Source organism: Leptosomus discolor, chromosome 2 (assembly GCF_034619465.1).
Source record: "Leptosomus discolor isolate bLepDis1 chromosome 2, bLepDis1.hap2, whole genome shotgun sequence".
NCBI lineage: Eukaryota > Metazoa > Chordata > Aves > Leptosomiformes > Leptosomidae > Leptosomus > Leptosomus discolor.
This window is the reverse complement of record NC_141392.1, coordinates 35,036,234-35,058,018: the sequence shown is the minus strand read 5'-3', so window position 1 is coordinate 35,058,018 and position 21,785 is coordinate 35,036,234. Positions and strand designations below refer to the sequence as shown.

The 21,785-nt window shown below is 39.5% G+C and overlaps 1 protein-coding gene across 2 annotated transcripts in view; it reads right to left on the bottom strand.

The window, feature by feature from the left end:
• VPS54 (VPS54 subunit of GARP complex) overlaps positions 1-18,006 on the bottom strand; it is a 42,735-nt gene extending 24,729 nt beyond the window's left edge. Inside the window, exons 1-8 of one of the 2 annotated variants that reach the window (XM_009952353.2) lie at positions 17,871-18,006; positions 17,004-17,245; positions 15,461-15,539; positions 12,436-12,470; positions 10,981-11,112; positions 7,887-8,272; positions 3,251-3,377; positions 2,066-2,173 (exon numbers count right to left, since the gene is read on the bottom strand). In XM_009952353.2, the coding sequence (XP_009950655.2) occupies positions 2,066-2,173; positions 3,251-3,377; positions 7,887-8,272; positions 10,981-11,112; positions 12,436-12,470; positions 15,461-15,539; positions 17,004-17,245; positions 17,871-18,006 (1,245 nt within the window). The remainder of the gene's footprint in view (positions 1-2,065; positions 2,174-3,250; positions 3,378-7,886; positions 8,273-10,980; positions 11,113-12,435; positions 12,471-15,460; positions 15,540-17,003; positions 17,246-17,870) is intronic. The other variant, XM_009952354.2, reaches the window with a different exon arrangement.
• Between the last annotated feature and the right edge of the window lie 3,779 nt (positions 18,007-21,785).

Below are 21,785 nucleotides of genomic sequence, written 5' to 3'. Positions count from 1 at the left end.
TGCCTGGCAATAAAGAGCTACTAAAGTAGTAAGCAAAACAGCCCAGCCATGCATTTGAACAGGAAGCACATTTGAGACGTGGGAAGGAAACAGCTTCCTTTAACAACGAAAAATATCCCTAAGAGTTGAGACAACAGGCCACAACGCAAACACGTTGCACAAAACACACAGGAATACTCTGATCCTGTCTATTTTCCCTATTCAATAGAAACTTACACTGGAAGCTGATTAAACTTCAACTATTACTGAGCAGAGGTGACACCTGAATGATCCAACATAAAGACAAATATGACCAGCAGAATGGGAAAAGCACTTTATGACCGAGAATGAGCGGGAAAACGGGGAGCACTACCTGCTTATTACGTGACAAAACACATAATTTACAATGAAAAAAGAAAAAGTCTCCTTATGACCGCTGACACAGGCAAGTGAAAAGCCAATGGAGACTGACAAGCAGATGAACAGTTTTATCCTGGTGTTATTCATTCATGCATCACTCTTTTTTTGGTGTTTAGCCTTCTGTGAAGGCCCAGAGCAGCTGCACACATCTGTATGCCTTTGTTTTTCCAGGCTTACAGTAATACAGCATGTCTAGAAAGTTGCGTTCACTCACACCCTCTGCTGATCTTTCAGGGAGCAGGGCGACGACCCAGTCCAGCATCCCACTGCTTTCAGGCAGGGAGAGAATAAGCAGCTAGGGAAAGGAGTGCTTAACCCAGTTTAAAGTGTATCAGGTGAAAGAGGACTCACATCATCACCAAGCCCTTACAAGAAGTGATGCAGTCACATACATCACTCACTGTCTGCTAATTCTGCCACAGTATTTACTAGTAACATCGGCCTGTGCTATCTATACCCAACCTGCACAACCAGATCAACAGCACCATGGGGCTGCAATGTGAAGTGGATTGGGATGGCCAATCTGGCTTAAAACAAAAAACTTACAATAACAATAATAATTAAAAAAGAAAATCCAAATTTTTAAGACCTGGTTCATAACACAGCTGCGAACAGCACACTACGCTACGAGGACAGGAGACACTGTCTTCATCTGATGACAAACTCCCCACCTGACTATCTCTCAGCCTTTGAGATACAAATCAGAGGTAGCTCCTAACACATCAGAACACAACTCTTGAAACAACCACGTATCTTCAGGGGATAAAAACACCTCTTACACAATATTCTCATGTACGCATGCAAGCAAACGAGTAAAATTAAAAGTAGCAAACACACGCTGAAAGTTAAGTCTAAGTTTTTGTTTGCAAACAAAAGTCATCATATCACTGTCCAAATCAGCCCATGCTTTCTTCCCCAAAGCAGTCATCTGAACTTTGCCCATTTTTTGGTTTCAGCTGGTGTTATCTACAAAGATTTTTGGTTTGAAAAGACAGATACAGTACACTAAATGGCAAAACAACCACACCGATGTGGACAAGGATTCTTTCTTTCTTCATTACTTCACCTTGCTCTCGCAGAAAAAGGTAAGGATGTTCTCCAACCTTTTATCACATGCCTATGCTAGGTCTGTGCTAACATTCAGGCAAGCAATGTTTTCTGTAGCATTTGTTGGGAATTCAATTGTTTCAACTGGCAAGTTTTTTGATTCTCTTTTATGTATTTACACCAAGAACTTGGGGGGGTTGTTTTTCAGAAGTGGGGGGCACTTTTTGGTGCGGTTTTGGTTTTTGGTTGTTGGGTTAGTTTTTTTTGTTTTTTTTTTTTTTTTTCTTTTAAATCTTGTGTTATGACATAACTATAATATTTGGGAAAGCCATGTGTTAAGAGAAAGAAAGAAACTAAGCTAAAATCAGTGGATTTAGAACAATGGTAATTATACAAAGCTGTGATCTGCTGTAGTTATGCTATCTGCTCCTTCCAGAAGGTCTTTTCTGCAAACAGACCTCTGTGCTTCAGGAAGCCCTTAGTGTCTGCAAGCTCAGCTGCTCTAAATTAGACCATCAGCCACCCAAAAACGTCATCAGAGTTGTTCTTAACTACTTACAAATTATGTTTTAAGGGGTTGAGGCAAGCTTGTCAGATATTTCAGAAGTGTGTAGCTTACCTGTTTAATTATGTTCTTTGCAGTAATAATCATTTCATCTCCATATATTTCATAAAAATTTAGCTTTCTTTGTTTTAAAAGTCCAAATACTAGCGATACAAGCCTCTCCTATCAAGAAAAAAAAAAATAAAAACCCACACTAAAAATATCAAGATGAGGACAAGAAACAATTAAGAAATTGCACAGCAGTAAGGAAGTTCATGTATCAAACACATGGTGAATAGTATTCAGATCAGTCCAGTGCCTTGAGACTAAGGCCATGCTTTACACAAAGTTACCTGTGGCAATACCAGCTGAGTCCCTTCCTCCCAGCCTCTTTCATGCCTGTTCCTCAGTTGTGCTCATCTACTTGTGCTTACAAACACGGACATTTCTAAAGATTAGCGAGTTTCCTTACTCCGAGCAAAAATGACACTAAATACAATTGCACAAGTGAGAGGCTATCACACTGCAGCACAGAGGTGGGCAGAAACTATAGGGCAGAAATGGGAATATTTAAATGCCATTGCCATTCACTGTATTTCATGAAACCCACAGATGAAACAAGGCTAAAAAATTAATAGAGTCTAGCAATTATTGAAGAATAGTACAAGGAAAAGCCAAAATAATCTTTTCCTGGCTAGAAAGCAATCACAATAGCTTAATCTTCAGATGTTTATGATCTTCAGAGGAATAAGGAATATATATAGGAAAATATATATATATACATATATATATATATACACACACACACACACTGCAAATGAAGCATGTATTCAGGGCAACCATATGCTTGATAGAAGCACCGATAAATGCATAGGGAGACAGAAAAACATGCAACTATCAGCCTTCATTGCAAAACTGAAATTTTATGGTCAAGTAGATGTGAGAGTCCGTGTTCTTTTCCACTTACACGCTGAGGTTCACAAAGTGAACTCAGTACACATTTAATCAGAGATTTTCTCTGATTATTTTGAAAAAATAAAGTAGGACTGGATTGTAGTTCCATGAGTTTAGTCACAATTATTTAATTTCACCAAGCATAAAAAAAAAACCCAGGGGGCGAGGGGAGGTTTGGATGAGAAGAGAAATAGTATAAAATTGTAATGTTGCTACTAGGGACCGGAGTGAATTAATTAGTGCTAATTAAGTACGTTAAAGATGCAAACATATTCATCAGACAGTTTATTTCAATAACAGACATACCTCTTCTAGAATCTGGCAATCATCTTCTAGCGGTCTATTTAAATCATTGCGAGCATAAGTTGAAAACTCTGCAATCATCATTTTATCTATCAGCTTTTCCAGTTCACAAAGCTGTGAGCCAAGATGCCTAAGAAAAACAGCCATTGAGATATGAGCTAAATAATCAACCTGAAAATGAATCATTAGTTTACAGTTGAAGAAAATAACCACCCAGCAGGTAATCTCCATGCAATCAATGCTGGCTTAATAGGGGTCTCTCATCTTTCACTTCTTAGAGCAGCTGAAACCATGCATTTTTTCAGAGGCACTGTCATCTTGCAGCAAAACATATGGACTTGAATATTGATGGAGGGTAAAAATTGGAATTATGTCGCCTTTTTTTTTTTTCTGGAAGGTGCCGAGTACCTCTCTTCCCCACGAAGTGAACCAGAACTGAGAATACTCAGTGCTTCTTGGTATAAAGGTGTTAAAAAGGACTACTTCTTTGGCTCGTTCAGTTCCTCAGCTCATCAGTCCACAAGTTCTTTCACTGCAAGCATTAGAGCTTTTAATGTGGTCACAGACTGAATTCACAGGACTGAGATACAGTAACAGCTTTACATGACAGGATGGCTTTCAGAGAACACAAACGAATTTTCAAATTTGCCATTTTTATGCTATCTAAATTTTAAAATATTTTTTCCTTGTGTTGCAGATTTTAAACGACATTTTGCAGACTGTTGTCATACAGAACCACAAGGGAATTTCTCACATCAGGAACATTGACCGGTATTTAAAAGTTGTGCAGCTAGAGAAACTTTTAGCGCAGTAAAACTAAAAGTGGGAATTTCAGAGATGCCAAACACTCCAGGCTTTCCAACTTCCACCAACAGCTGGGAGCATCAAACGTCTGTAAAAAAATCAGACTGCTTTTTCTTTAAAAAAATATAAAAATAAAAAGAGACACTTCACCAATGAGAATTAACAGGAGCTGTGATATTTTAGATAAACCTGGAAAGAAAACAGGGAGGATGAACATGCACGGCTCACTGGCTTTAATTCAGCGCTGGTGTAGCTGGACAGTTAGCTTGCGTAGAGCAGCAAAAATGTGTTAGGACTCCCTGTCAGGAGCACTGCTGCACCAGTGCAAAGGCCACAGCCTTGCAGCCCATGTAGCGCCAAGGTGCAAGGAAGCACAACACTGGGGTAGCTCCTCCCTGCAGAAGCCCACACAGTCAGCACTGAGCTCAACTGAAGGAATTTTGCTAGATCTGAGTTAAGCAGTTTCACTTATTTTTTTTACTTTAATTTTTTTTTCATTTTAAGATGACCAGGGATGTGCCTGCTTTTGAAATTGTTGGTCAAGAATTGGCTGGAATGGACAAAGTGGGACACATTTCAAACATCTAATTTAAGTAAAAAAGGCCTCTAGAAAATCCAAGCCAGTTGCACCATGGATATTTCAAAACAAACCCAACAAAAAAACCCTGAAGATTTATATTTGCAATGTTACAACTATAGTTGTAAAACTTACTGCAGGACTAACACCCAAAACACAAAGGCTCGCAGGTAAGCACAAAGATGCTCTTGAGTAAATTATTTCTGTAACTGTGCTTAACTACACCGACACACGACGGTACCTACCCTCTCAGGTATGGAAATATGCAACAAGAGTTTCCAGCACTTGCTGCCACCACTTCGACCGAGATGTTCTAGCCTCTAACAACAACAAAAAAATCCCTCCACCCTGAAATACGGAGGAACAAGTCAAACCTTAATTCATACTCCAGTGAAACACCTTGGAAATTATGTCTCAAGAGGTACCAGTCACACACCAGGTCCCTTCAATGACTGAATACTACAATTATTCGATATAAAATTGTGAGTGCAGGGTAAAAATTATTTTAAAAATACACAGATGAGAAGTAATTTTCCAAGTATCTGTGTTCTACTGCACAAAAAAAAGTATAGAAGTGTGGTTTGCCAGCATACCTGTGTGAAAAAAAAAAAAATCACTGTACCTCCATCACCCCAACAAGGAACGTGAAAACAACGTAAAAACTGGCAGTACACATTTGTACTTTCATTAACACGTTAAGTAATTTTTTTAAATTAAAAAGATGAACTTGAAAAGGTTAAAGAGCTCTAAAACTTTAATTCGATCCTATAGCAGTAGCAAGCAGTAACCATACTGTTACAACTGGTATATAATCACCGGGAATATTAACATAGATTAAAGACACCAACTTTAGTACACCATTAAGGTGCTTTCATTCTTTGCTGCAACTAGAATCAAATTACATTTTTTTTTGCGTGTAGCATGACAAGAAAAGAAAAAATGTTGTATATGGATGATCCGAGTAGCTTTCTTACTGCTTTATATTGAATTATTCTGTGACATGACTCAATTTAAAGCTGTCTGTCCAAATTCTACAAGTTGTCAGGCACGACATGAAAGCGACAAGTTGCTGGTTTGTTTTTTGTTTTGGTTTGGTTTTAATAATATACAAATTATTTAGGGGAAAACAGAGATACTAATTATGTAAAAAAATAAGGTACTGATTTATACGTTATTCTCATAAACCAGGCATTTAACTCACTTGACAATTGCGGCACTCTTGCTCAGAGCAAAACAAGTGTTTCTTGAAAAAAGCTGAAGTATTTGTGTATGATACCAATTTAGCTTTTTATTTTACTTATTTTTAGAAACACAACATTCTACTGAGAAGTTTTATCAATATCTCCATCCTTCCATTGCACGTTATTTCTTCAGACTTGCTCACAAGCCACTGTGAGACGTGGGAACAACTGTACTGGGCTTCTCAACCGCACTTGCATCTCTGGTGGGGGTGATGACTTAGGTTGCATCTAAATCACTTTTCTGAACCTTTAATATTCAAAGCAGAGGGGACCTTTCCCACTCACATCACTATTTTTAACTCTACCAAAGCAATCAACTACGCATTATCCATAGAAATTACTTTTTACAGACAAGATGAATATTTACTTGCAAATACGTTCCACATCTGAGTGTAATTTTAAAATAATAGCACATTCGTGGGACACAACGTGTACCAACCACACTGACAAGAGAATTGCACTCTGCTGACGTAGCACATAGGTTACTTGATTGCAAAACACAACTAATTCTGAATGATGCTGTCACAGGGTTGCAAAAATACACTCGCTATCACCAAGGTAAATACAAACATGACTCAGCCAAGGCCTGTGCACCATAATCAAGTGGTTAAGAACAGGAACAGCAAAGAGGAAAGAAACTGTGATGAGGTGCTTGATGATGGATCACCTAAGCCAAAAGAAAAAGACTAACAGCTTCTAACAACTCTCTTAAGTTGTTTGTTTGTTTTTTTTTTAAAAAAGACTTTTTCTGAGATCTTTTCTGCATAAAATTTGCTAGAAGGGGTGTTGGGAGAGGAGCTCATCAGAACAGATGGACAAGAGTAGCAACCATATAAACTTCTGAACATTCCTGTTACAGTTACTGAGCAACAACCAGGCTTTTATTAAGCAAACTGGGAACAACCAGGTTGCAGGAATCACATAATCTCTAAACAAAACAACCCTCCCCGCAACACCAGCTTATAAAACTATGTATCCAGCTCCTCAACTGGCTGATGCAAGTCTTAGAGCTGATTTAGCATATGCTGCTTCTGCCAGCATCATACTACAGTGGCAGCTTTTAAACTGCCACTTTTAAACTGTTACAATAGCTCATTTTACACTAGCTAAAAGGATTCTACTGTATTAATACTCCTGCATATCACAGAGGACCTTGTACAGTGCAGTGGCATCTCCCAAGTGGACCTCTAAGCATCCACTGTTAATAGAAGCAGCCAGCACAGGACCTTGAACTCACCAATTCCCATCACTGTAGCAAACACAGGTGAAAAAACAGCAGCAACAGCAGCTTGGGCAACACCTTCCCACTGTTTCTTCCCTTCCCAACTTCAGTAGCTCACAGAACTGGATTTCTCAGTCAGATGGAGCAAGAGGAAGCACCCCCCAGCCACTGTAAGTACAGCTCTCCACAAGAGCAGCCGCGGCTGAACACATCCCATCTGACTTGCTGTCAAACCTCAGACCACATTTTGAGCCACAGTTTGATAGCTTTGCACTGGCTTTTGCTTGCAAAGCTTCTTCCAGTACAAGTATAGGCTGGAGGCTGACTTATTTGACACACAATCTGTGTATATTTCTGTAACATCACAAGCCCAGGTTAGTCACTAAAGACACGGGCCCAGATTGGAGCTGTGCAGCAAGACCTGTATCTCTGGGGTGCTGCATGCATGAGGATTGCAGATCACCACTTGGAAACCATCTCTCAGCTGCAGGCTACGAGCCCTGCAAGATGAAGGTCCAGCCACTGCTTGGTTCTCATCCCTGCACTCCTAACACACCTGTAAACAAGAATGCAGTACAGAGCATCTAGATGTTAAAAGCTCAACCCCCCTAAAAAAACCTCTCTGGCACATGTGTTAGTCACATTGCTTATGCCATGCTTATATTTCATACCTTTTGTTCTATGTTCTCTAAGAATGAGCAAACAAAGGTAAAACAAACACCTTCAGCCAACATAATGTGCTCAACACATTGTAGCTCTACTTGCATTTTATTGATTTCCTAGATGGTTACCTACCGGAAACTGTGAATGCCTTGAAGCTCTTGCTGTAACACCTCCTGTGTTGTTGCTATTAAGTCCAAAGCGCCAACAAACTCAGAAGTGGATAGCAGCAACTGTACTGTGGGCTGTGTTTGGTGTACAGTAGCCATTAACTTCAGTTTATTGTATGCTTTTATACAGTTATTTCTGGTGAGTGACAGTCTTAAAACTCTAAGTGATCCTTCACACATTACTTTATCAATTTTGGAGATTTTCTCTCTAAGTAATTTTACAGCCTGGGAGGTTTTCCTGAGGTAGTCCTGCAACTCATGCTGAGAGGTCATTGCATGAAAAAATGCTTCCGAGCGCAGAGAAATCTGATGAGCAATATTAACTTCCACAATGTCCAGATAATGGCTCAGCTAGAAAGAAGAGGGAGGAGGAAAAATGAACAGTGTTGTTATGACTTGGTAAGGTTATCACCATGCAAATACACTTTCAGGATATTTGTCTTAGTGTACCACTAATAAAATAGCGGCAATTGCTAATAAAAATCAAAACTCTTTGTCAGATTAGCAAACAAATAACTACCCATTGTGGTTTGACCATTGTTTTTAAATGAGCTCAAAATCACTTTGCAAAGGCTGACTGGATGCCTCTCCTGCTTGAAAATTACAAAGTAGAAAAGCAGGTAATTTTAAAACACCCAAGCTTTTGTACCACTAGAACTGTTAGAATATGACCATTAACCAGAAGACAGCTCTGGACACTGGCTTGCAAGTAAGAACAGTATACACACACAAACAGGCTATGTACTTCAGGTCACTGAAACTGCTAAAGATGCAGCCCGACTATGCTTGATGACACGGCTTTGGAATGGCTCTGTTCATTCAAAAGCCTGTAGCACCTTCTTTGTAGAAAAATCCTCAGGATATCTCTGGCTGCAGTTGTTTTTTGCCAACCAGCTGGAGTTCCCCTTAAGCGTATTTCATGTGCAGCACAGTGGGATTCCCAGAGACAGAGCATGCCAACATGTTTAGAACCTGAAATTCAAATTCTCCACGTCAAACAGTTACCAGACCGCTGGGTTGGCCTGATTATTTGAGCTGTAAAAGCTCTGTGTTCTGGCTTATGCTGAATATGCAGACTCAAAGGACTGAGGCATTAGGATGCTCATCTGAATGCTAATACTCAGATGACCTGGTTTCTAAGAGGTGCCAAGCACTCAAACCTCATGCTGAATTTCAAAAGGCCCATCCAGAGATGGAAAGAAAATCAGCTGGAGAACGTTTCCTTCTTATAGTTATTTTCATCCTGCGTGTATTTAACACTGGGGATTCATACAACATGCAAACCCATCTTTTTTTGTAATACATTTAATCAAAAACTTCCTCCACCAACTAGCTGTGACACACCTAGCCCACAGGAAAAGCTGAGGCAGACTGTGACACAGGGATCAAAGAAAGGTTGATGACGATCATTTATTTATGTGATTGTACCAACCAGATGCCCCAGGTCCCTTCACTATGCTAAGCGAGGTAGAACAAATAGAACAAAATGATAGTACCTGCCTCAAAGACCTTACAGTCCCAGTGCAGGGCAAGACATGGAAGGAGGTAAGGAAGAGAAAAACATCAGGGGGAAACTGTTCAAGTAGATCAGCAGCAGTCCAAAAGCACTAACAGCCTAAGTACATGTGCTTAAGGCAGGGTTTTCAAAATCCTGTTGAAAAATGGTGCCTGGAGCTAGAGATAATTATGGCAGCAGGGTGCCTATTTACACATGATAAGTGCAAATCTTGCCCAGTTCAGAGCCTTTAAAAAGTGAAACAAAAAAATATGGGCCCATTTCCATAATATGAAGCAGTGTAATAATTTGTTTGCCAGGCATGTGGCTTCGGAGGCAAGAGAACTGGTTTGTACTATTCAGGTATTTGTATCACCTCTCTAAAGAAGCGCGGCTCACGGCTATTCAAAGCCTTATTTTCACTCCACTGCATCAGAGAGGGCTCTGGGTCTCCTTTACTCAAAGTCCATGTTGAGTGTCCACCCTGTCAAGCACACTTTGTGAGTTGAAAGCATATGCCAGACACTGCTTTTTCGTCTTCAGACAGCAACTGCCACAGCATCCTCCAAAGAAGTATTCCTCCAACTTTAGGTGTGGAGAACAACCCAATGAAGGATCAAGTTAGCCTCCAGCAGAGCCTGTCTTTTCCTCCTGACCTAGCAGGAGAGCAGGAAGACTAACTCCTGGAAATTTGGAAACACCTTCCAGAGAATCTCATGTTATTTTTCCTTAAGGCACCTCACTTTTTTTTTTTTTTTTTTTTTTTTTTACTTCCCTCACCCCAGCTCCCAGAAGCTTTAGCAGGTTAAAGAAGAGGGAAAATTAAAGACAGAAAACAGACTCCAAAATTATGTAGATTTTTCTCTAAGCATTTTATGGGTATTTGTATCATAAAAACTATTCATTATGGGATTTTCTAGAGTATGACCACATAACCAAAAAAAAAAAAGCAAAACCAACACAAAAAAAAGGACAAATAAAGACTTCTGTTTCCAGTACGAAAGAAACAGCTCTGCTTTCCTGCTCTCCAACGCACTCCAAGTCCCTTGTGAAACGCAAAAATGGATCAGTGCAGACAACACGACAACAAAAGGTAAGAGGAAGCTCTTGACACACAAAAACCTTAGGATTTAATATTTCTTTTAGCACAGAAACCACAGTGCCTTAAATGTGGAGATTTCCTAAGATGTGAGAAGGCAATAGTCCTAAACTGCAGACAACCTCTCGCTTTCCTTTCTCATGGAATTGCTCTTCCTCCTAACAACCAGCTCCAGATCTCTGAGGTTCTCTAGATATATCTGCTTCACTAAGTCTTAGCAGTCATGAAGAGCCCAGTTATCATGCCATATACAGATTCGACAGACAGATAGATATATTTAGCAGGGAAAAAAAGTTCTTTCAGTACGATGCTTCCTGCATTCTTTACTAACAATCTGAAGCCTGATATAAAAATGAGAAATAAAACAGCCTCAAGAAACAGTATAGAACAGAACAGCAGCAACGGAGTTTTTTTGTAGTAACTGACAGCTGCAATGGATAATGACATCTCCTATCAAAGATGTACCTTTTCTTGAAGTAACTTGGAGGAAGCTGCATCACAATTTCCTTTTCCACCAGCAGTACTAAAATGAGACCATGGTAAAACCGCATTAAATGTTAAGGAATCTTCCAAGGCAAAATCTGGTTTCATAAAAATCTGAAACAGAAAAACAAAAAATAAATAAATGCGCCTCCCTCACCCCTACATTTTTCTTCCCAGTTAAACATCCCTCCAGTCTCATGAAGCCAGCAGGGACTTTATCTGTTGATTTTCAAAAACCAAGTTTTCATTTACGAAGGCAAACAGATTCATTCCAGACATTACAATCAATGTACTTTAGACCTTAAAAGCTTGTGTGATCTGACAAAATCTTATCTTCCTAAAAGTGGAAGGCACAGCTCCAAAACGACGCAGATTTTCAAGCACCCAAGATGATCTAAACATCCCGAGCGTGAAAATGTAGGCAGCATTAAACTGCAGGTGGGTCCTCCAAAGGATCACGGCAAACACTCTTCAACAGCAGGGGTACCCTACTGCTGATTTGCTCATTTCTGGGGCTCTAGCTTCTACCAGACTGAGGATCCAGCCAGTTGTCAGGGTGCAGCAAGCATCGCCTGGGAGGGAACAGAGCCTCAAGCTAATCTCCCTTAACACAATGCAGCAAACGTGTCGGCCAGAGTCAGTAACACGTAAAATTAAACTACACATCTCAGAGAACTATTAATCTAAAATTCTCTCCGATAATATTATTTTTACTTGACAAAACTGCTACAAACCTTGAGCTTCCAGGCAGATAGTAGTATTCTTTTCACTGTATTTATGAAGTGTTATCTTAAAAGGTTCAACATAGACTATAGCATCACACCACACCCAAACATTCTTGTTTCCTGGACTTTAAACATTGAGGTGACAGCTATTCAAGTAACTGCCTACACAACTGGCACAGAGATGCTGACCCATATTAACACTCTGACTTCTTAATGTACCTAGAAAAAAGTGGAATCTGGAGTTGTGTCTTCTGTCAATCTGTCACAAAAATCCCACATCATATATGCTGCAAGCACATATGCAAGAGGGCTTTGCTTAAGGATTCAAGGAGTTAAACCTAATGTTAAGTTGTACACTATGCAATATTCAAGCTTCAACCAAACTCTTCAGTTTCCCTTTCCTTCTAGGACACAGAGTGGGTAACTTTGCCCAGCTCTGAGGTTTTACTATTAAAGATGAAAAAAATAATAGCATTTGTATTGTACTTTAAGTAAGAGAAAAATCAAGACCACGGGAAACAACAACAACAAAAAAGAAAGCAGCAGCAAATTGTTCTTAGTATTTTTAAATTCTAAGCACTGCAGATCCTCTTGAGAATCAGCTCAAGTAGTCAGTTAGGACAAAATTTCTACAAAGAAGAGGGTACATTCATATATTCAAGACTACATGTGAGAAATCCTTTTAAAAGCTTCAGGTGCACAGGAACCATACCTTAGGTACTTGTTCCAGATCTGTCCTGGATTTATCTAAAATTAAACAAATACAAGTAGTCATTCATGAGCAAACAACGGAAACCGATCACCTTGAACACTATTAAAACCTCTGAGGAAGTTTTCAAGACAACGATGCCAGGTTCCTCACAGGGTGCGGACAGGGAGCAGTGGTTATGAATGGAAATGAAACGTTCTGACTGAGCACAAGGAAAACCTTTTTCACCACGAGGACAATCAAGCATTGGAGCAGGCTGCCCAGAGAGCCTATGTACTCTCCATCCTTGGAGGTTTTCAAGGCCTGACTGGATAAAGCCCTGAACAGCTTGGCCTGACCTCACAGCTGAACTGGCTTTGAGATGGCAGTTGCAGCAAAGACCTTCTGAAGTCCCTTCCAACCTGAAATATCCTGATTCATTGAAACACTCTTGCCCTTCGTAGTTTAGGTCTCATGCTCAAAGTATTCAAAGGCACTCACACTTGGCCACTTTGCAGCAAAAACGCTAGTCCTGCAAAGCAATATACTTAGTACTTCACATTCCTTAATGCACTGTTGAATCAACTGACAAGGGACAGTTAAAGGTCCCTCTAATATCACCCCAATTTTAATGCTCCAGATTGAAGCTGCCCATATAATCACTTCTGCCCATCACTTGGAGGATGGATGCAGAAAGGCTGGCAAGAAGGATGAGCAAGGGCTCAGGTTATAGTCCCACACACACTGAGCAAGCAGCACAGAAGCAGCCCTTCCCTCGAAGTAAACTGACCTGACAATTGCAGAGGGTGAGAGTTGAGTTGGGAAAAGAGGTGCATCATATCACCGCAGCACAACTTGAAGGAAAGGCAAATTCACACTTTCGAGGCTCAGCCAAAATCCCCTTTTCCTCTCCTACTCATTAACTTAGTATGCATTATGAGGAGGGAACACATTGGAGGCCAAGAAAGGTGAGGAATGCACAAGCAACAAGTCCGTGCCTCAGCTGGACGGTCTGCTTGTCCCTGACAAACACGGTAAGCGCTACATCAGCATCATCTCCCACACTTCTCTCACCTCTTTGGTTCTTGATTTGTTTCTTACTTTATTTGCATTGAAATACAAAAGGCAACCTAGAAATCATCCTGCTGTCCTCAGTCTTTGAGGACAACTCTTATGGAAGTGAAAGGCCAAGTCTTATGGGTTGGAGTTAGAGGAAGACAGGCAATGCTAACAAGAGAAAATATCGAAAATAAAGAGCTTCAGTTTACCAAATGCTGCTTCTACTAGGAACTGCCCATCTTGCCAAGAAGCTCCCAGTTACTTTTGTGACACAGTAATTTTCTCTTTTAGACTCAATTGGATTAAGCTAAGCTTGAAGAAGGATCTTTTATTTTGCAGTATGCATCACAGACAGACTCATTCAGGAACAGTTATTCCAAAATAACACCAATCACGGAGAAACCCTACAGCAGTGCATCCTTTTGCATGGAAAAGGAGGAAGGTGGCCAATTGAATGAACTTGATCAAAAAGAGTAAACTACTGAATGCTTCTTGTTGCATTACCTGTAGACATTGATACAGACAAGCCTGGCCAAACACTGATTGGCAAATGAACACTTTTATGCTAACATTTTTGAGAAAATAAATTAAAATAAATGAAATATTAAAAGCATGTTCCAGGTTATGAGTCTTTATGTTCTTTTTGCTTGTCCTCTTCATTTTGCCTCTCGCCTTCCTTTGTTCAGTTTCATATTAGCTGAACTTTTTCCATAAAATCTTGACATTCAGCCTAGCTACAGGTGTGGACACCAAATAAAAAAAGTTTGCCAGGTAATCTTTGCTAACAGTAATCAGAGAAATACTAAGCAGAGAACTGCCCAGAGTGGAACTTCATTAAATTCAACACAGAAAAATGCAAAGTCCTGCATCTGGAGAGGAATAACCCCAGGCACCACTACACACTAGGGGTCTAGTAGCTAGAAAGCACCCCTGCAGAGAGCGACCTGGGGTCCTGGCAGATAATGAATTGACCATGAGCCAGCAGGTCTCTCCTGTGACAAAGAATCCTGGGTAGCATTAGGCAAAGCACTGCCAGCAGGTCGAAGGAAGATGATCCTCCCTCTCCACTCAGCGCTGGCAAGGTATCTGGAGCAGCGTGCCCCATTCTGAGCTCCCCAATACATGACAGATGTAGATATACTGGAGCGAGTCCAGTGAAGGGCTACAAAGATGACTAAGAGACCAGAGCATTTTTCATAGAATGAGAGGCTGAGAGAGCTGAGACTGCTTAGCCTGGAAAAGCTCAAGGGGGATCTTAGCGATGTTTTTAAATACCAGATCAGAGGGCGTAAAGAAACAGACACACTCTTCTCAGCGGTGCCCAGTGACAGCACAAGAGGCAATGAGCAGAAACTGATAGCTGAAAAATTCCATCTGAACATAAGGAAACATTTTTATCATAAGGGTAGTCAAACACTGAAACAGGTTGCCCAGACAGGCTCTGTAATCTTCATCCATAGCTAAATTCAAAACTCAGCTGGACACTGTCCTGCCATAGGTGACCCTGCTTGAGCAGGTGATTTGGACATGACTATCTTGAGATGTCATTTCCCACCTCAGCCATTCTGTGATCCTCATGGCAGAGAGACAGGAATGGCCCAGCACTGCCATTCTTCATTGCAAAGTCAACAGCTGCCAGAAATTCGATGAACAGTTTCAACTGAACTTAAAAAGAAGTTAAAGAAAACGCTGTCAGGGACATAATGACCTGCCATGAATGCAAACACGCCAAGGAAAAGTTTTAAGAGCAGGTATCACAAGCATTTTGACGTGTAAAATATCAGCAGTGGTCATGAATACTTCGAGCCAACCATGTTTGGGTTTTTAACTACTGTTACAAAGAAATCATCATCAGCTATTATTGCACATGAAGCCCTCGAGCAAGTAAAGGAGATGATCAGTATGTGACAGCATTCATTATTGAATGTTATAACATACTGATACAAAAAGAAATTACTTTTTAACAACTAAAGGAAGGCTTTGGCTATACCGTGGGTGTGTAACAGAGTCCTGTCGAAGGTATCTTTAGGAGTACAAATATTCTTGCACCTTTCATGAACCTTCTCTCTCTGTAAAAGAGAAAATAGATTAAAGAATTATTCTGAGGCTTAAAAAAAGAATTTTTTTTCTTTGAAAGATAACATTCAGAACATTTTCAGTGAAATATAACTGCATTAGACCGAATAATTCTGACAAGTTCACAATAGTATTCTTTTCCTCTTAAAATCTCTGATGATATTTGTCCAGGTGAAAGGTACCAAAAATTTCAACTTGTAGTCTACGGTTTTTTTCTGTATCCTTACATCTCCAGAGAAAATGAACACAAAAGCTATTGAAGAGTTGTAGTAACATCTCTACATAACGAGATATAACCATAGATCAATTGTAACTACATATCCAAACACTTATTTGCTGTGTAATCCAGAAATCACACTAACACACAACGAATGCTTTTTCTTTACTAAATCAAATCAGATCAAAGCAGGAATTGCTTTCACATTCTGCTCATGAGCACCTTGCTGAAACCACATATCTTGTTTCATCATGCTGAGATTCAATTTCTATCTACAGGTGTAAACAACAGCAGAGACCATAGTGGTGAGTGGTTTGTAAAGAACATTGTTGTTGGCTAGATTCCTGCTAGAAGCCACATCACAGGTCAGTTCGCTCTTCCCAGATTCTTCTTTTATTTAGCAGTCGCTGCATTACACACTAATTTTAACAGATGAGCTCTTAAACGTTTTAAATATTGAACGTGTGAACTAATGGCAATAGTTCAGCTACAGACAACACACTTTTGTATACTTTAACTATGATTTAAACAAGTAGCACTTGCTGCAGCCAATTCTGTACTAGCAAAAAAATAAGAAAGCTACAAACCAAGGAAGCAGAAAACAGCGGGAGACTTCTACAGGTTCCTTCAGTCAAAAAAAAAAAAAAAAAAAAAAAAAAAGAATACTACATACTTACTGACACCTGTATTTTAAGAGTTTGTAGAAGTCTCCTACTGGTCCTGGTGTCCTTAGATGTAGCTTAAACTTTCCTGTTACAAAAGAAATCATTGAGACAATAGGCCTATTTACAGTTTAAGAACTTCATGTAGAAATGTTTAAATTAGAGACGCTTAAAACATATCTCCAGTCCTTGGAGCACACAATCATGTTTTATATTTGATTCAAAGGTCTGAATATGCTATGTTGCACTGTAGAGCCCAATCATTAAACAATCCTTACAGGAAAAGGATTAATAATCAGAAAGAATAAATATGAACTATAAACCCTGGTGCAGAGCTCAGTATTCAGAATATACAAATAAAAAAAAAATATGAAATTGCCTAGATAGAATTTAGACAGCATTTTCCACAGTATGAATACTGAGACTATAAAACAAGGAATGTCAACAAGCACTGAAGAGCAAATTAATTATCACCTAACTGTATGATGGACTACCAGCAGGGACAATCTCCAATTACAAGGATCTCAAATCTCTTTCTTGGCCCCTAGTACTATGCGCATCTAATTTGGGGTTCTTACCGGAGTGATTTCCTGTTGGTATAATGCAAAATGTTCCTTGGTGATCTGTGGGAGGTAGAATGAAGGCGTGACTTCAGTGTCCACAAAGTCCACTCCCCATGTTTTTGTAAAGAAATCAGATTCCCTTTTTGCTAACCTAGGATCATTTAGTGCTGCTGGGAGATTGACTTTGGAATGATAAATAGTCCATCTGTGCTGATCCACAACTAGAGATGGGCTGTCATGTAAATTATTGGGATCACCTGCAGACAAAAGACAAGACAGTTTGTTAAGGTGAGAAACTGAAGTTGTATTTTTGCTAAAATGTGGTTCTTCAGCAAACCATGTTTCCACAATTACATAGTGGATCAGAATGATCTACGTAAAAGACACACGATACTCTCCTTCCGCAATCCTTTGACTTGCATTTCTTCTATCAGATTAACCAACACAAGTTTTGAACACAGTGGTGTATTCACACTCACTAAATATATTTAGCTCAACAACACTAGCTTCTACTGAAGAGAAAAAAATTCCAATGACAAACATATTTTTAATAATCTGAACTGGATCAGAATGACAGTTGAAATTCATTAGCATTATATTTTGCAATCCTTAAGACCCCATGCCACCTACTCCTTTTTATAATCTAAGCTTTAGTATACCACAGCAGCTATAACTGACCAAACCCTGGTTTTACGACAGCACTAGAGAGTTAGGAGAGTGCTAAAGACTGGTCTTGGTCTCTTGCTTCCTACTGGAAGAGGGGTTGGGTGTTTCACAGAAGCTTAGTACGCTACATGCAGTATACAAGAAAATTTGACTGAACAATTGTAAACGGGTTAGCAAATTTAACCACATTTTCACTCTCCTCGCACACCACATTACCTGTAGGTTCCTTGGGACACACATCAGGCAGTGACTGCACAGGTCGAAAGCGTTTTGTGGCATCCATTTCCTTTTTAAAGAAAGCATCGCTGCTGTTTGACTGAGGCACTGGTGAAGAACTGTGGCTTGATGCCATTGCATAAAATCACCACTTGATAAAAGCTAAATAAGAGACCATAAATATCAAGGCTTTAGCAAAGTTTGGTTACAAATTGTATCAAAACAAGGACACTCCATCAGCTACACAATATTCTTTCAACTGCAACACTTTAACTAACACATTTCAACAGCAACAGGGGAAAGTTTATTTTAAACACAAAAATAAAAGGCAGAATGTGACTTTGCAGTCTGTTTCCTCCCACACCTCTAGGTTTGCAGGATAGCTCATTCTTGCCCACAGCACTGACAAAGTCGTACCTTTTGAAAAAAGTATTTCAGGCACTTCTTCCTTTCTATTGCTGTAACTATTGCAGCCATAGCGCACACATTCACGGTAGATCTTCCTCACAGGTACCAGGACAAATGCAGAGCCTTCCACCCCCTCTGCCCTTTTACTTACTACCCTCAGTGACTGCAGGGAGCAGATTACTTTTTGCATCTGGTCCTCACAGTGATTCTACTGTCCCAAGGGCTCTACAACAGCCCAGACAGGGCAAGGAAAGAGAGACAAACGACCTCAGCCTTCAAAGAACTGCTTCGTAGACCAGCAACGAGTGGCAGTAAGACAACCCTCAGAAAAACTACTCCATCTGCATGATGTCTTCTGCAAAGGCACGCCACACTCAGTGAGGTTTAACCACGGTGTGTAATGCGCTGCAGTGAAAAAGGCAGTGGGTGGAAGTGAGATATCCTGTGCCCTCACTCTGTTGCGCTGCCTCAGTGCTAGGACCCCAGCAAATGGGAGTGCACTGTTTTTTCCAAAGGAGGAGGTCTGCAATCTCCACTGCAGATCTACAATCCACTTGATTCAGACAAGCCCAGCAACAGCTACCCACAGATACAATAGATCATTAATGATTTACAGTAATCGAAAAACAGATTTCAGACAAACCAAAACCTGAAGAATACGAGCATACCAGAAAAGCACATACTATGCATAGAATGGACATCTTTTCCCACTTGAATCAGGAAAACTGACAATTCGACTTTTCACAGCTGCCTAGTAAAGTAAACTATAGTTTATTACAGCATAAAAAGTATTTGCAGGGAGAAGACAATTAAAGCATAGGTCAAAAAGCTCTGGAGTAAGGAAAGTCCCCGTAATTTTGAGTTGAATTTTAAGCTCCCAATTTGAAAATAAACAGCCTTAAAAAATTTACATCAGGGCTGAACAACATAAGGAGTTCTTTCCATCTGTAAACAAAGCTGCATTTCCATCAAAGTATCGGTTGAGTCAGTAGTAAACTGCAGAACTATTAGAGGTTTGAGAGTTTATTAAAACATCCCCATAATGTGCAGCTCAAGGAGTGCCCGTTCAAAGGGACTAATTTGGATCCTCGCCTTTAAGGAGAAATAAACACATCTAGTAAGATCTTAGCATTTAGCTACCAACCCTTAAAGAACACCTAAATTACTTACTACCCTGTGAAGGAGCACAAAAAGATAAAAGGCCTATTTGATCTTCAATCACTGAAGCAGGCACCAAGGGATGACTGTACGTCACTGTGTCAACTTCTAACAGCATCACACATATCACAGCAAATCTCATTTGAAAAAGAAAAAAAAAGTTCCACTTTCTAAACAAAGTTGGGAGTGTCTCACAAAACAGTTCTAAAGATGAGTTAAGATACGTACAGCTATAATAATATGTACAGCACACCAACAAACAGGCCCACGATGACTAACAGACCTGTATTTTGGCCAAATCTCTGCCCATTGGGTACCATTCCCGATGTTCACTTGCCTCTCATCGCTTTTACAGCAACACAAGGAGGATAATGTGCTTCCATTGTAATTTTTAAAAGGGGTGAAAACAGACCAGCAGAATCCTTTCTAAAAGTGCTGCGCAAGGACTGAAAATCTATCTCCCAGGTTTTCTTGGCAAGGCATTCCTTTCTTTCATATACTAGAAAAACTTATTAGTCAAGATAGAGAAGGGAAGCACTAATGGAAGTAACCTGAGAGGGAAAAAAACCTTTCCAGACATCCTCCTTAAATATCATCAAGCATCAGTCTCTCTCCCCAAAAAGCTCCAAAGAAAACTTTTTCTCTGTTACTTCCATTGCATGTTCATATTCTTATGTTCTTTCCTTGAGACTTCCAAAGCAACTTCTTTCTTCATGAAGCTTTTCCCTAATGTTTTGGGGTGGTTTTGTGAAAAATCTAGTTTATGATAATGACAAAACACTATCATTTTAGCATTCTCAAAGAACACATGCAGTGCTAAGTTATAACAATCAAGTTTCCTAAAGGCATACGGTAAATTTATCTGCACTTGGAACTGCTTCAAAGTTTTGTATTTGCAGTTTTTCTTCCTGAAAAAGCCTCTGTAATATGAGACACAGTCTGCTCTAGCCAGATGCATCAGCAACTAAGGCAATTTGTAGAAAGCACTGAAAACTTGCACTCTTGCTAGCAAGTCTCTCATTAAGCCTCCCTCCTTTCCCCGTAATGAAGTACTGCTTAAAAGTATATTCCAAGATGTGAATTGTCTCAACTACATAAATCTCAGTGGAGAAAATGCTAACTGCATTATGCCAGTCCAACATTTAAAATAAATTTAACAGACAATTTAACACTGAAGACTAGCTCAATACCTCAGTTTTTCAAAAACAAACTATACCTACTCTTGCACGTGTATTTTTATTACTTATCACCATAAAATAGTCACACTGCCTTTGTACACTGACAAATCTTAAAATAGAATTAAAAGAGTACAATAAAATATCAATGCAAGCAGTAACCTTCATACTATTGAGTGGATTTCAACAAGATATAAGGATTCACAGGCAGAGGCCTTCTTAAGTGGCATGCAATATGATGCTATACTAAATTATTCATAGTTAACAGCTATTCTAGTAGCCTCATAAGTCAGGATATTATGGATAATTAACCTCAATGAACAGCCACATTTGCACAGGAATAAACCCATCTGTACTGCCCCAAACCAGGCATTCCTCAAACTGCAGTCCTTAAATTAGTCAAGTATAGCTTCAGAGAGAGAGAGAAAACTGGACAGTATCACCTGAATTAAATTCAAATTAAAAAGGAATATGTGACAAGTCTACATGTAGACAAAAATCCTGCCCTACACCTGAGCCCTTCTGTGTACACTAACCTTGCACACAACTGAAAAACGGTTTCAATCGTTCACTGACAGAACAGCCATTCTCCGTGCTGCACTACTAAACATTTTATAGACAAATGAACCTATAACCAGCCTTCTGAATCAGCACTTTTAAAAACGCAACAATACATAAATTTGCTAGTTTAAACATACTAAAGAAATGAAACTCAACATTAACACAGAACAAAACTGCTGCAGAATATTTTAACTCATTCAACTTTAAACACAAGTGAAACGCAGGTAAATGTAGTTAACTGCACAAGCTGTGCAGAATGAATTATGAAATGGTGAGTCCCCCAAGCCTCCTACTTAGAAGAGCATATGTGCAGCAATAAGAATATGCAACTATGTAACTTAATGACATCAATATTTAAATTATACACAATTAAAACTGGGTTAGATTAACTCTGTTCTCTCCAGTAATCACCATAATTTACTCACATTTTGTCTAGCAGTGTGTATTAAACTAACAAAATAAAAAAAACTCTAGGGCTTAGATACAAGAGTAATGATGGAAACTCTTAGAATTACAGCTATATTTGCAACACGCCTTCAATATAGTAACTCTATCTTGTACAGACTGCATTAATTTCCTTAGTTCAAAAAAAAGACATTAAATTACACTGTCA